Raw genomic sequence first — 15,188 nt, 5'->3', positions numbered from 1 at the left:
TGACCTCCTCGCTCGGAAAGGGGCTGGAGACGGGCCTGCGAAGAGCAGCGGGTCTGGACACAACCCCGCACACCCCGAAACCCTCGCGGAGCCTCCGCAATCGGGGTCGGGGGGAGCACGGCCCCGAGCGCGGACCGGCCCCTCCCACGAGCCGGTGTGGCACCGGGCAGAGAGGCTCGGGCGACCGCGCAGCCGAGCTGCACCGCCCGCAGCGCCCGCCTCCCGCCTCCCGCGCCCCGGAGCAGCTGCCCCGGGTCCTCCCGGCTGCGAGGGCTGCGCATCTGCGCACGCGCGCGGCGGCTCAGGCGCCCGCCCGCCCGGCCCCGCCCCCAGGCCCGCCCCGGCCCCGCCCCCGGGTCACGTGGGCGAGCGGCGCTCCGGAGGGCGCGGGGCTGCGTCACGTGACCGAGGCTGCCGCTCGGCCCTGGGATGGAGCCGGAAGAGGGGACGCCCCTGTGGCGGCTGCAGAAGCTTCCAGGCGAGCTGGGCCCGCAGGTGAGGGCGGCAGGCGGGGCCCGGGGCAGGGACGCGGTGTCGGGCGTCCGGCCGCCGGGCTCCCCCTGGAGAGCGGGGGCGCTGAGGCTCCGGGCGCCGCGGCTTGGGGCTCCCCCCCCGGGCTGCTCCGTCCCCGGCTCCCCCCCCTCCCCGGGCTCCCCGGCGGCCGGCGGCGCTCGCTGCCCGGGGACCCGAGACCCGCGGACCTCCCGCAGCGCAGGCCGGCGCTTGGCCGCCTCCGGTCTCATTCATTCGGGGCGCTGCCTGGGCCCGGCGCGGCGGGGAGCTGGACGCGGAGCAGCGTACCCTGCCCCCGACGGGGCGACGGGAAAGCCCACAGCGGTGAGCCGCACCAGTAGTGGCCGCGTGGACGTGGGCGCCCGGGGCCCGAGCCCGAGCCCGGCTGCGGGGGCCTGCAGAAAGCAGCCTGGGTCGCATTCGTCCCGCCGGCTTCCCGCTGCAGCCAGCGTCGTGCTTGAGCGCGCAGGTGATGCAGGGTACCCCGGGCAGGGAGACCCGCCTGTGTCCTGGGCCGACAGACACCCACATGGATCCTTTTTTTTTTTTTTTTTTTTTTAAGATTTTATTTATTTACTCATGATAGACACACAGAGAGAGGCAGGCTCGCTGCGGGGAGCCCGACGTGGGACTCGATCCCGACACCCTGGGATCACGCCCTGAGCCGAGGGCAGATGCTCAACCCCTGAGCCACCCGGGCATCCCGGCCCCCAAGCGGAATTAACCCGTATACTGAGCTCCTGGGACAGGTAGCGCCCCAGAGTTGAGGGGGCAGAGGGAGGCTTTGCAAGAAAGGAACAGCTGGACTTCCAGGTTGGGTTCTTTTTTTTTAAATTTATTTATGATAGTCAGAGAGAGAGAGAGAGAGAGAGTCAGAGACATAGGCAGAGGGAGAAGCAGGCTCCGTGCACCGGGAGCCCGACGTGGGATTCGATCCCGGGTCTCCAGGATCGCGCCCTGGGCCAAAGGCAGGCGCCAAACCGCTGCGCCACCCAGGGATCCCCCCAGGTTGGGTTCTGAAGGGTGTGTAGGAGCCAAACAGGCCAGGAGGGACGGAGTGCTTTAGGCAGAGGGACAGCAGCCCTGGGGCTGGAGGAAGGAAACCAGCCCCCACAGGCTTGAGGACCTGCCGTTTAATTGGTCTTAATTGGTCGAGGCTGAAATTCAGAGTAAGCGGAGAGGAGAGACTAGAGGGGTGAGTAGGAAGCCAGTGGCCCAGGTCTTCATGCACCTTGTGTGTCCACCCTCAACACCGGAGGCGCCTTTGAGTTTGAAAGATGACATGTCGGGCAGGCCGGGTGGCTCAGCCGTTGAGTGCCTGCCTTCAGCCCAGGGCCTGATCCTGGAGACTCAGGGTCGAGTCCCCCGTTGGGCTCCCTGCATGGAGCCTGCTTCTCCCTCTGCCTGTGTCTCTGCCTCTCTCTCTCTCTCTGTCTCTCATGAATAAATAAATAAAATCTTAAAAAAAAAAAAAAAAGGATGATGCGTGGAGGCAGTAATTGCATCCTGTAGAGGATCTTGACTGTGACCTGTAGAAGGAAGAGAAGACCCAGGGGTTGCGGTCAGAGGAAAAGCTGAGAGGTGGGTTCTTCCTCCTTGAAAGGAAGGAAAGACCTGAAGGAACTTTGCCTTGCCCTACAGGAAAGCAGCGTGTGCAAACTCGAGCCTCAGCACCAGCTCCAGGAGCCTGGTTCTAGCACGTTGGGTTGCAACTGCCGCGTAACTAGGTTTGCTGCTGCTCCTCTGTGCCGCAGCAGTTGGGGTCTCCACGCAGGTCTCCGCACAGCTGCTTGCCCGGTTGGCTCGCCTCTGGTCTGGCTCGTTCTCAGCTCCCTGTGGGGTAGATACTCGGCTTTATAGCCCTAGCTCCTGAGAGTTGTGTCTGGCTCCAGCTGGGTTCTCTATCAGGGTTCACTGAGGGCAGGAATTAATATGGCCTAACCGTGGGGGCAGTCACCTCGGTGCCCAGCTTCAGTGGGCATCTTCGGTGTCCGTGGTAGGCACCTCTGCGTAAGCCCCATTATGTTCTGTTCAGGATGGGTGAAGTGGGAGTGGGGGCTTAGCCTGCATCACAGGATGGGGGGCATGGGGTAGGCATATTTTATAAGCTCCACGTTTAGGTCTTGTTTTTCCTCTATCCCATTTACCATGGGAGAGCGTGGGGGAGATAGAAGGGAATAAGCGTGATTCTTTTATTTTTTTTATTTTTATTTTATTTTATTTTATTTTATTTTTTTAAATTTTTATTTACTTATGATAGTCACACAGAGAGAGAGAGAGGCAGAGACACAGGCAGAGGGAGAAGCAGGCTCCATGCACTGGGAGCCCGATGTGGGATTCGATCCCGGGTCTCCAGGATCGCGCCCTGGGCCAAAGGCAGGCGCCAAACCGCTGCGCCACCCAGGGATCCCAATAAGCGTGATTCTTATCAGGATCCGGAAGAACCTTCGTAGCTCTTCTGTGGGGTTTTGTGAGCGCGGAAACGGAGAGGTCAGCAGAGTTTGAGTATGTGCCCGACGTTGTCAGTCTAGTGAGTGGCAGAGGAGGAGCGTGTGTTCACATCTGCTGACTGCAGCCTTTCTATTAGCTTTCTGCCCCGTCTTCCTTCTGCCCACTTCTCCCGTCAGGCCCACGACCTTTCCAGCCGTGGAGGTGGATGACGCCGACCTCTGCATCCAGCCAGAAATCTTTCCCTGAGTGTCAGGCTTCTGCTGAGACACACCCCAGGTATCCAAACCAGTGTGTCCTTGGCTGACCTCCTTGCTTTCCCTCCCGGAGCTACTCTTCCTGTGGTTGTAGCTTCAGCGTCGGCTGGGGGGCACCACCATTTGCCAGCCACTCAGCCTAAACCTCTGGGTGTCGTCCTCGGTTCCTTCTCTTTTTACCTCGTGGCCTCCGTTCTGAGTGTCTTCAACTACTCAGGCCCCTCTTGATTTCTTCCTGATAAACTGAAGGCAGGGGGCCTTTGGTCTCACCACCTCTCTTTTTCTTTTCTTCTATCTCCCAGCTTGTTGGCAAATTTATGGAAAGATAATGCAAATATGTGAATAGGTTGCTTCCCTGTGGGAACAAAGAGCCTGGACGCTGTAAATAGGGCCCTTTACTAGGGCCCTTTACGATTTGGCCTCCACTCCCCTCTCCAGCCTTGTATCTTATCTTTTTTTCAAATTGAACATGAGTTTTACGCTTCCATTCTGTGCATATGCTGTTGCTTGTGACTAGAAATGCTCTCTCTTCTATTTGTTTTTGTTTTTTTTTTCTCTCTCTTCTATTTGAATGGCCTTCTACTCATCCTTTTAAAGCAGACCTTTCTGTGCTTCCTCTCTGTTCTCCTTTGTACCTTCTATAAGCACGGTGCTTGGTACTCAGTTGGGCCCTGTAAGTGGTAGTTATTATGGTTATTTTTGCTTTGTAGTTCTATTAACTTAACAATTGGAATAAAGTGCTCATTACGTATCTGTATGTATGAATACAAACATTTATGAATGAGTGAAAACATTTGTATTACAGAAGATAGCACTTTTATTTTTATTTTGAGTTTTGGGTTTTGCTTTAGCAGTTTGAGATAACATGAGGTACATATAGAGAACTTTGAATGAATTTTAAATTGAGAATGTTCATTGATTTATGGTAAATAAGTCTGTTCATATAATGCATCAGTCATCATTTTGAAGTGCGATTACCAGTTTGCTCATTTCTATTTTGGTATATGCGGTGTTATATAAAGTTATTGCTTAAAATGGAGTAGAATATGGTCCGGGGTGGGGAAAGATTTGGAAGACTTGTTGCTTAAATGCATTTCCAAATTATTTGGGTTCAAATACTCTTTTTACAAGACAGAAATATCCCCTGGGAAAGAAAACCATATTAATCGTTTATCCCAAATAGTGCTGGCATAGTAGGCGCTCAGTTAATGTATGTTAAAGACTTGAAACAGTATCGACAGTAGTAGTGGTGGTAATAATGATAATAATAATAATTAGAAGAATTATAACAATGGCTAGCAACATTTAAATTTTTTTAAAGATTTTATTTATTTATTCATGAGAGACAGAGAGAGAGAGAGAGAGAGAGAGGCAGAGACACAGGCAGAGGGAGAAGCAGGCTCCATGCAGGAATCCTGACTTGGGACTTGACCCTGAGTCTCCAGGATCAGGCCCTGGGCTGAAGGTGGCGCTAAACTGCTGAGCCACCCGGGCTGCCCTGTTTAAGTGTTTTATCCGTGCCAGGAATGTGCTGAGGGATTTGCATATACTCATTTAATCCTTGCAGCAACATTATGGGGACAGATGATACCCTCATTTTACACATGAGGATCCAGGCCCAGGACATTTAAATAACTTGATAAAACTTAGTTAAGTAGCGGGACTAGGATTTAAACTAGACAGTTTTATTCCAAAATTCAGTGCTAATCACGATGTTCAGTTATATATGTGTTAGTATTTCCATTGCTGATACTAAGGTAGGGTAGAGATAAAGGAATGTAGAAAAGGAAAAGAAAGATACAGTTTTCTTGGAGTGGACCAAAAGAAGTGAATATGAATGCTATGAAAATGGAGGTAAAGGAAAATGATGTCTGTAGATCTACAGTAATAAAACTTTAGTCTAAAAGTCATACTTTTTAAAGATTATTGGAATAAATACAGTAAGTAATACCAAGGTGAAGCTTTTATTCTCGCCGTCTTCCTTTCAGGAATATTGGGGAAACAACAGTGTATCTGTGAGATTATTTTAGCTTCCGAAGGTGGACAAAATTATAGAAGGTTTGGGATTTTTATTGGAGCTTTAATTTTTAATTAATGAGAATAATGTTAAAAATGAAACTCTAGTTACATTTCAACCTCAGCTGCTTTTGCAGATAACATGATCTTCTCCTAATAATATTTGTTTCCTACAGGGAAGATTAATTTTTTTTACAAGTTTACTTATAATTCATTTATTTCCTTTTCTCTCCAGCTTCTTCACAAAATAATTGATGGCATTTGTGGCCGGGCTTACCCTCTCTACCAGGATTATCACAGTGTTTGGGATTCAACAGAATGGAAGAATGTTCTAGAAGATATCACCAAATTTTTCAAAGCTGTAGTTGGTAAAAATTTATCTGATGAAGAGGTAACTTCACTCCAAATTTCTGTACCTTATAATAAGTAGTAAATCATTTTCAAGTTTTTCTTAAGTTGGTCTTTAGGGTACTGTATCACACAAGAGCCATTATCAGGAAGTATACATATACTTTTTTTTTTTAAAATAAGATATTTTTAAAATAAAAAATAAAAATATTTTTTTAAAATAAAGATTTTATTCGGGAATCCCTGGGTGGCTCAGTGGTTTAGCGCCTGCCTTTGGCCCAGGGCGCGATCCTGGAGTCCCGGGATCGAGTCCTGCGTTGGGCTCCCGGCATGGAGCCTGCTTCTCCGTCTGCCTGTGTCTCTGCTTCTCTCTCCTCTCTCTATGACTATCATGAATAAATAATTTTAAAAAATTGCATCCATATATAAAATAAATAAAATATTTTATTCATTTATTTGAGAGAACACAAGGGAGTAGGAGCTGGGGGGCCGGGTGTGCAGAGGGAGAGGGAGAAGTAGACTCCTGCTGAGCAGAGAGCCTGGTGTGGCTGGATCCCAGGACCCTGGGATCATGACCTGAGCTTCCTAGGTACCCCCAGTAAGTATATGTTATATTACAACAAAAACCACATAATTTTGAGTAGGCAAATCTGATTGTGGCAGTTCTTGTTTTTTATGGTTTTGATTGATGTTTTTAAAATTGTGACACATTTAAATCATGTAGAAGAAACCTAAAGTTACATAACAAACACTTACATTCCCATTATCACAGTTAAACAGTTGTTAACATCTTTATGCATTACAAGGTTTGTGTGTTTATTTTAGAAACAAGGCATTATAGATGCATCTAAACCCTACCTGGGCATGCCACCCTTCCCCAAGAGATCACCACTTGTAAAGTTGGTGTACGTGTTTTGTATTCTATATTGTGTGAATATTTGCATTTTAAGCAATATATACAACTATTTGAGCTGTTTAAACGTATAACTTGTAAATAATAACCTGTGTATCCATTTGTAATTTTCTTACGGAATGTTGTGTTTCAGACTTGTCAGGTGTTGGTAAATGTAAATCTGGTTCATGTAGTATTTGTTGATAAGAATTAGGACTTATTTTTCTGTCTCCGCTTCTGATGAACTACTAGATCACTGTCTCTTTAGTTGTTATGTATAGTACTTCTACAGACATTTTGTGTGTGTCTCCTTGTATGCACATTGGCTAGTTTTTCTCCGATAGACATCTTGAAGTGAAATTATATGGTCATGGGGTATCCTTCCATTGAATTGCTTTTATAGCTTAGTTAAAAATTATTTTGGCATGTTTGTTTAGGTTTCTCCCTTTTAAAAAAATGTAGTTTTAAGTATGTTCATTTTGATTTGGATCATTTTTGATGGGAGTTTTTTGTTAGATACATCATGTATTTTAAATATCTTCTCCCATTATGGGGCTTGCCTTTTCACTCTTGTCTTTTTGTGAACAGAAGTTCTGAATTTTGATCAAATCCAGCTTTGTATATATTTCTTTTGATGGTTAGTGCTAGTAAGGTCCTGTTTAAGAAATATTTGTGCCAAAGTCATGAAAATGTATTTGTTAGTTTTTTTGTAGAAGCTCTCACATTTATGTTACTGATGCATTTTTAATTAACATTTGTGTGTGGAGTAAGAACTGAGTTCACATTTTTTCACATCAGTAGCCAATTGACCCAGTACTATTTATTGAAATGACTATCCTTGCTCCCATAGAATTTTTCTGCAGCCTTTGTTGTAAATCAGGTAACTGTATATGTTTGGGTCTGTATCTAGACTCTTTATCTGCTCCATTAGTTTATTTGTCTCTATTTCACAGTATTACACTGTCTTAATTACTGTAGAATTAAAGCTGTCTGGTATTAGAAGACCTGCAACGCCCTGCTTCTCCAAGATTGCTTTGGTTATTATGAATCCTCTGTATTTTCATGTACATTTTGAAATCAGCTTGTCAATTTCAATGAAAAAAACTGCTGGACTGCTGTATCAAAATACTATAAGCTAGATAGCTTAAACAACAAGAATTTATTTCTCACAATACAAGATAAAGCTGCTGGCTGATTTGATTCCCTGCAGAGGGCCCTTTTTCTGGCTGTAGACGACCTTCTTGTGTCTCTTACACTGGTGAGGGGAGAGGGCAGAAGCATGCTCTCTTGGGTCTTTTTTTATAAGGTCACTAATCCTATCACTGAGATTCCCCACCCTTTGACCTATTAAACCTAATAACTTTCCTGAGGCCCCATCTTTAAATATCACAGTGAAGGATAGGATTTCAACATAGGAATTTTGGGGTGACACATTTAAGTTATATAGCATGGGGATTGCACTGAATCTCTAGATTGTTTTGGAAAGAATTTACGGGCTTAATATTCTCCCAATCCATGAACACGGTATAACATTCCATTTATTTGGATTACTTCAATTTCTCTAATATTTTGTAGTTTTTAGTTATAGAGATCTTGTTAGATTTATTTCTAAGTAATTGATATTTTTGATGTTTTTGAATTTTGTTCTCCAATTGTTGGCTGCTAGAATGTAGAAGCACCATAAATTTTTATATCTTTATGCCATGTTTTACAATCTTTAAAAAAATTATTGTTTAACAGCTTACAAAACATTTCTTTTTTTGGATTTTTTGGTATACAGTCATTTCTTTCTTAAATTTTAATACTTTTTTTTTTTTTTTTCCTTAGCTTATTGCACTAACACCTTTGAGACAGTGTTGAAAAACATAGCGGTATCTTATTCCTGACCTTAGGAAGAATGTATTCACTATTTTATCATTTATTGTGTTAGCTGTATGATTTTCTAGATACCGAGTATCTAGAAAACCTATAGGATAACCTGTTACTGTTGAATTTTATTTAAAGGCTTTTCCCCTAAGTTTGATGTTTTTATTTGTTGATGTGGTGTCTTTCATTGGATTTTTAAATGGTAAAGTAAACTTGCATTGCCAAAATAAATGCCACTTGGTCATAATATCTCTTAATTTGGTTTGCCAGTATTTTATTTAGGAGTTTTGCTTCTGTTTTTGAGTAGTATTGGCTCATAGTTTTTCTTTTCTGTAATGTACTTCTCAGGATGTCAAATATTATTCTGGTCTAATAAAATGAATTAGGAAGTATTTTTTCTCTTATTCTCTGGAAAAGTTTACACAAGATTGATTTTATACCTTTCTTAGTACTGTGTTATGTTGTATAATTTTCAAATATTTGTAACTTCTTAAATCAGTTTTCACTTAATTATACCATGGTAAATAGAGTTTGATTGAAGTCCTTTGAAATCTATTGTAATTTGCCACATGGCTCATCATAGAGTTCATTTTGGTGAACCATATATTTTTGAAAATAATATGTATTCATGTAGTTGGTTGAGTGTAATGTTTGTGTCAACTAGGCTAAAGGAAGATAGTGTTTTCAGTTTTTAACTTTTACTGATTTTTTTTTTTTTTTGGGTTTTGTTAGTTACTGGGAGATGTGTTAACATTCTAATTATAAAGGTAGATTTATCCATTTCTCCTTTTAATTCTGCCAAGTTGTGCTACTTTATATATTTTGAAACTATGCTATTAGGTGCACACAAATTTATGGTGGTTCTTCCTGTTGAATGGCCCTTGGGCCATTCTTTATTTGTCATAATACTTCTTGCCCCGAAAACTACATTGTCTGATTTTAGAATAACTATACCAGCTTTTGTGGTCTTTGCTTCCATGCTACTTGATCCATCTGCTCTTTAATTTGTTTTGCAAAAATGTGTTGAAATCTCTTGTTTGTTATGCGTTCTCATCTTATTCTTTTCATAGATACAGAAATATTTTTTTTTCTTTTATTGTCATTTTAAAGAGTTTGTGAAGGGGGAGTGGAACTCTGTGTTCACATTTTAAACAGAAAGACCCTTTCACTTATTTTCTGTTTACTTTTATTTTTAATAGATATCTCAGCAGTTGAATCAGTTGAATTCATTTCATCAACAAGCTATCATGAAATGCTTGAAAAGTAGGAAAGATGAGATCAAGCAGGCTCTGTTAAAAGAAATAGTTGATATTTCTTCTGCACAACTACAAGATTTTGATTGGCAGTTAAAGGTGAGAATCTATGGGCATGTATGTTTTGTATCTCATTTTCTGAATAGAAAGATGTTTATTTTTCATAATATACATCTAAAACTTCTGTTATTTAAAGAATACATTGTCAAAAAATTGCATTTTTACATTAATTTAGTACAGTACAAACATCCAAATAATATGTAAGGACATTACATTGATAATAAATTTCGTTAACTAGAGCTGTAAATCATTAAATATCTTAAGTAGTAGAGTAGTATGTATTCAACATGTATTTTTGGCTAGAACTTTCTAGACTTTACATACTCTTCTGAGATTGGTAAATGTGGTTTTGCCTCCAGGGGGAAAAATCTGTAATGTGCTATTAAAAGAGCACTTAAAATTAATATTTTGAAAAGAGACTCGTGATTAGTAGGGTTCATAAAGAACAATTTCAGACCAACTCTCCATGCTGTATAGGGTTCATAGACCTAGATGGGGAGGTTGTATTGAAACACATTGTGTTCCTTCATTTCAGCATAATAACTAGATAAAGTGCCTCATATTGTCTGTGCATAAAGTAGAGAAAACTGGAAAAATCACATAGCTATTTGGGTCATAGCTGGATAAATAACCAAAACCAGATGAATTTGTTTTAGCCAGGAAGGAGGTCTCTGTGATTCTGGTTTTGGCCCATACTTCAACGTTTTTAGGAACATTATGCTCATCAAATCTGAGATCTGTTAAATATTATTAATACGATAAATCAAAGTTTAAGATGATTTTACAGCAAATTACAGTGATAGACCAAATGAAGCAGAATAAACTGAGCAGAGATAACCTAGGTAGAGGATTTTTATTTACATAAACCAACTTAATATAAAAGATATGAGAGATATGCCAAAAGTAATTTATATGAGAAATACTTAGTTTTGATTAGCTACATGTGGCCTGAGTCAACAGTATGATGATTCAGTCTTATGTTTTGTTGTTAGAGATGCAGTGTTTCAAGCAATGGGTAGTTCTAATTCGGTTTTCATTCATTAAATCTTTTTAGTTAATTTAGTAATAATTTTAGTTCTGGCCGCCAGATGTAAGAGATACTTAAACAAATTGGAGCCAAACCAAAAAAGAATGAAAGAAACTTAAAATCATGGTACATGCAGGTTTTTTGAAACACTTGAGACCATGTATCCAGAAAAGAAAAACTTGAGTAGAAAAATGATATATTTAAAGGACTAAAAATCATCTGTGTGTGTGGATGAGGGAATTGATACTTGCTCTGTGGCTTCAGAGGCTAGGACAAAGGCTAAGGTCTTGGGTATGCTTGTAGTGAGATGAGTTCAACCTAAAGAGAACTTTTTTTTAACTCAATCAGTATCTGAAGATTATTTAACCTGTTTTTGAGGTAGCATGTTCATCATTGGTGGTCCTCAACCATAGACTGAGAAACCACTTGCTGGACACGCTAAGGAGGAGAATGATCTGTAGGGTAGACCATCTTTGATACTTCTGAATGTCAGATATTTATGAGTCCTGGTCTTTGAAGACAGAACGGAGGAGGTATGTGAGGATTCGATTCTGTAGTGTGTGCACTCCGAGGACGTTGGTTAGGGAAGTAGTTCCTTTCCAGTCATTGTACAAGTAACGAGTGGTACAAGTAAATTTTGGCCAGTAGGAGCACTTTGAACATTCAGGTATTGTGGAGTTTTCTAGCTCAGATGCCAGGAGAATTGATCTTCCCATAGCCATCTGCCAGTGAAGCTATGGTGCTTGTTTCAAAAATTATTAGTATCGTAAATATTTGGTTCTTTTGTTTCCTCTAGGATTCTCTTTAGACAGAAAATAGGAAGTGGCATAAATGTGTTGAGTGTTCTTGCTGAATTACAGTTCTGGCTGTAATTGAAGTTGGTATCTTAATAACATGTTATTTTGTTTTTAAGATTTCTAAAACAATTGGTTCATTTAATAAAGAGAGCGAGAGCGAGTGCCAGTGAGAGCATAAGCAGGAGGAAGGGTCAGAAGGAGAGGGAGAAGCAGACTCCCTGCTGAGCAGGGGACCCCCCCCCCATGTGGGGCTCAACCCCAATGTGGGGCTCGACCGGAGACCTTGAGATCATGACCTGAGCTCAAGGCAGACGCTTAACTGACTGAGCCATGCAAGCTCCCCTTGATATAACGTGTTTATCAATAACTTAGAGAATTAGCTCATTGTGAATTAAGCATCTTCATTGCTCAGGCTTTACCAGTGTTTTTAGTTTTATCTTTGTATGTGGACTTTCATCCTCTTGGTGTTGTCACACTTCATTGAGAATTCTCAGTGTTGTGATGCCTTGGACCCATTCAGCATTTCCCTTCCCAGCCGTCACTCTGCTCTGCATTTCTGCTTATACCACAGACTTTGGCCTGGTTGTCCTCTTTTCCTTAGTCGTCTTCCTCTCTATTCATCCTCCTTTCTCTGTCCGTTCTTCATATATGTGTTGGTGTATCATGGGTTTCTTCATTTCTTCCATCTTGTTCTGTATTGACAGCAAGCAGGAGTATTCTTTTCTTAAAATGTATTGAAAATAAGCTGTGATGCATATTTAATGTCATCTTTTTTGCTACTTATTAATTACCATTTTCCTCATTTTAAACAGCTTGCACTGTCTAGTGACAAGATCGCTACTTTACAAATGCCACTCTTAAACCTTCATCTAGACATAAAAGAAAATGGTGAAGTCAAACCGTATTCCGTTGAAATGAGTAAAGAAGAGCTGCAGAATCTAATAAGCTCCTTGGAAGCAGCTAATAAGGTATTTGTTTTAATTGTGTATTTAAAATGCATAAGTTTTGACTGATATCCTTAGAACAATAGAAGAAAAACTCATAATTGTCCTATTTCTTTTGTTCCTGATATTTTATGTCAAGGATATTGTTGTTGCTATGTTCTGCATCTCTAGTTTTAGACATTAAATTAATTATAATTTATAATTTTAACTACTTAGTTTTGAGCATAATTTATCAAGTACTAATTTTTGATAGAATAATAGTGCTTTTCTAAGAGCTAGATTTTTTTACCCCAATGCTCAATAATTATAAAAATATTTACCTTGATGCTATGAAATTAGTTGAATCTGAAGAGTTTTTATGATTATATGTAGTTATGATTTTAACAAAAGGAGTGTTTTATTTAACTACACAAATAAAGTTGCTTTTATAATCCTCTAAGTATGGGAGACAAAATATGACTTGCAGTTATTATGACAAGTCAGGTTGAGATAAGATAAAACTAATGAATGACTAAAAATTTTACACATACAAAGGATTGCCTAAATAACAAGAACCATTCTCAGTATTTATTTAATGAGAAAAATCATATTTAAACAGTAGAAATTACTGCTGTCAGAAATAAATAAAAATAACTGTCTCTATATACACGTGTTCCTTTCATGATTGCTCAGCATTTTCTCTAGTGAGCTGGTCTCAGTGATCAGGGTCATGTATTCTAACCAACTGCTCTTGCCCCTGACTAACCTTCTTGGTCCTGTTTTTGTTTGTTTGGTTTTAAGGACTTTATTTATTTATTAATGAGACAGAGAGAGGCAGGGACACAGGCAGAGGGAAAATCAGGCTCCCTGTGGGGAGCCCGATGCGGGACTTGATCCCAGGGCCCTGGGATCACACCCTGAGCTGAAGGCAGACGCTCAGCTCTTGTGCCACCCAGGGGTCCCCCCACCCTTTTTTTTTAAATTTATTTATTTATCTTAAGATTTTTATTTATTTACTCATAGAGACAGAAAGGCAGAGACACAGGCAGAGGGAGAAGCAGGCTCCACGCGGGGAGCCTAACGCAGGACTCGATTCAGGGTCTCCAGGATCACACCCCGGGCTGCAGGCGGCGCTAAACCGCTGCGCCACCGGGGCTGCCCCCCCACACCTTTTTTTTTTTAAAGTACACTCCACGCACTGTGGAACCCAGTGCGAAGCCTAAACTCGTGGCCCTGAGATCAAGACCTGACCTGATATAGAGTCTGATGCTTAACCACCTGAGCCACTTGGGTGCCTGGCTCTTTTTGAAACCCTGGTATATTCAGCTTCCCTCTACTTTGAAGTCACTCAGTCGTTTTAGTGCCATGATGACGTCCACGTGCCTAGGAGCCACCCTGGTAGCCTGGCTTGCTTTTGAAGGGGCTGTCTGCGGGGTTGTGTGGTAGAGGCAGATACAAATGGAATTGGTTCTCAGCCGTGGATCTAGGCAGGGGCGTACCATCAGTTACTGTGCATTGTACTTGCTTGTTATCCGTTGTCCAGTCTTCAGAGATTTCAGAGCATTTCGTTAAGCAGATACGGGCATCATTCTGGAATAACCTAATTCCTTCTCCCCCCGACTTTGTGTTTTAAGGTGGTCCTGCAGTTGAAATAACTGGAAATGGCAAATACCAACACTGTCTGAGTCCACTGCTACCCCAGATGCAGCCGAGTGAATACTGTGTGTCCAGAACCCCTGTGCTATACTGACTGTTTTGCTGTGCTGAGGAAGCAACAGTGTTGGGATTGCAGAGATAAAAATGTATCGCTTCCCAGAAGAACAGGAAATGACATGGTTGACAGGAAATGCATAAAAAATGATAGATGAAAAATCTATAATAGCAGTTTATATTTTCCTAATGGCTGTTTCGCCTCATTTATTAAATATTTGAGAAATCTTTATAGACAGTTTTATTGAAAGCTAAAAATAGGCTCTAAAGTAATGTAAACGTAAAAAGCACAAATATACTTGAATGTTGCTTAAAGAAATATATGAATAGCAAGGATGTGTATTATGGATATATATGATTAATTTGTATTATTTTAAAAAATAACTTTTAAAGAATGTATGAGCTGCATATATAACTCAGGAGATTCCATAACTTTCTTCTATTTCAAAGGAAAGATTATAAAATGTAAAATTTCTTAGAGAAAGAAGCTCCTCTTCAGACATGAACAAGAAAAAAATAAATTTGTCTCAACAGTTTTGAGTTTATGAATTCTAGAGATTAAAATCTTTTACTCGAGTAGAAAAAAATGAAAGTAACGCTGTTACGTCTGCATTTCTGTGTCTGATTGGGAGGGTGTGCTTTGATAAAAAGAATAGATGTCATTGTATAGTGTGTATATATAACTATTCAGATATCAGCTGAGATTAAATATAGGTCTAGTTTTGTGACAGAATTTTAATATTGAAGTAAATTGTTTTGGGTGTTAACTTCACTGGAAAACAGACCGTTTTTAATTTCAGTTAACTTTAAAAACAAGCATTCTGAACAAATAAAAAATGTCATTTTATTTTTACCTATTGCTTTATTTCAAGAGACTTTCTACTTAATGCAGTGACCCATAATTAATTGGTACCTGCTATTTGCGAGCTTAATTGCTTATTAGAGCATCAGACTATTTATTTGAGGTTCTGAGCAGTTATTACTATTCTCATAGAGACGAAGATAGGCTTAGAGGGCCTAAAGAAAAAGTCCGTGTGATCTAGACAGTGCTACTCAAAATGGCGTCTGTAGACCAGTG

General features: G+C 41.3%; 1 protein-coding gene across 1 annotated transcript; it reads left to right on the top strand.

Annotated features, from left to right (window-relative positions):
- Window positions 1-345: 345 nt before the first annotated feature.
- On the top strand, window positions 346-14,963 carry COMMD8 (COMM domain containing 8). Its single transcript, XM_038556016.1, has 5 exons — window positions 346-495; window positions 5,470-5,625; window positions 9,540-9,692; window positions 12,290-12,445; window positions 14,035-14,963. The coding sequence occupies exons 1-5, from the start codon at window positions 430-432 to the stop codon at window positions 14,053-14,055; spliced, it is 552 nt and encodes a 183-aa protein (XP_038411944.1). The 5' UTR covers window positions 346-429; the 3' UTR covers window positions 14,056-14,963.
- The last annotated feature ends 225 nt before the right edge of the window (window positions 14,964-15,188 follow it).

This window comes from Canis lupus, chromosome 13 (genome assembly GCF_011100685.1).
Source record: "Canis lupus familiaris isolate Mischka breed German Shepherd chromosome 13, alternate assembly UU_Cfam_GSD_1.0, whole genome shotgun sequence".
Classification (NCBI taxonomy): Eukaryota; Metazoa; Chordata; class Mammalia; order Carnivora; family Canidae; genus Canis; species Canis lupus.
The sequence above is the reverse complement of the archived record's forward strand: the minus strand, read 5'-3'. Positions and strand labels throughout refer to the sequence as shown.

Bases quoted from the DNA above. Each gene is read 5' to 3' on its own strand.
- COMMD8 (XM_038556016.1), top strand. From the start codon at position 430: ATGGAGCCGGAAGAGGGGACGCCCCTGTGGCGGCTGCAGAAGCTTCCA. The intron at 9,693-12,289 runs GTGAGAATCTAT...CATTTTAAACAG, and splicing joins ATTTTGATTGGCAGTTAAAG to CTTGCACTGTCTAGTGACAA. The intron at 12,446-14,034 runs GTATTTGTTTTA...TTGTGTTTTAAG, and splicing joins CCTTGGAAGCAGCTAATAAG to GTGGTCCTGCAGTTGAAATA.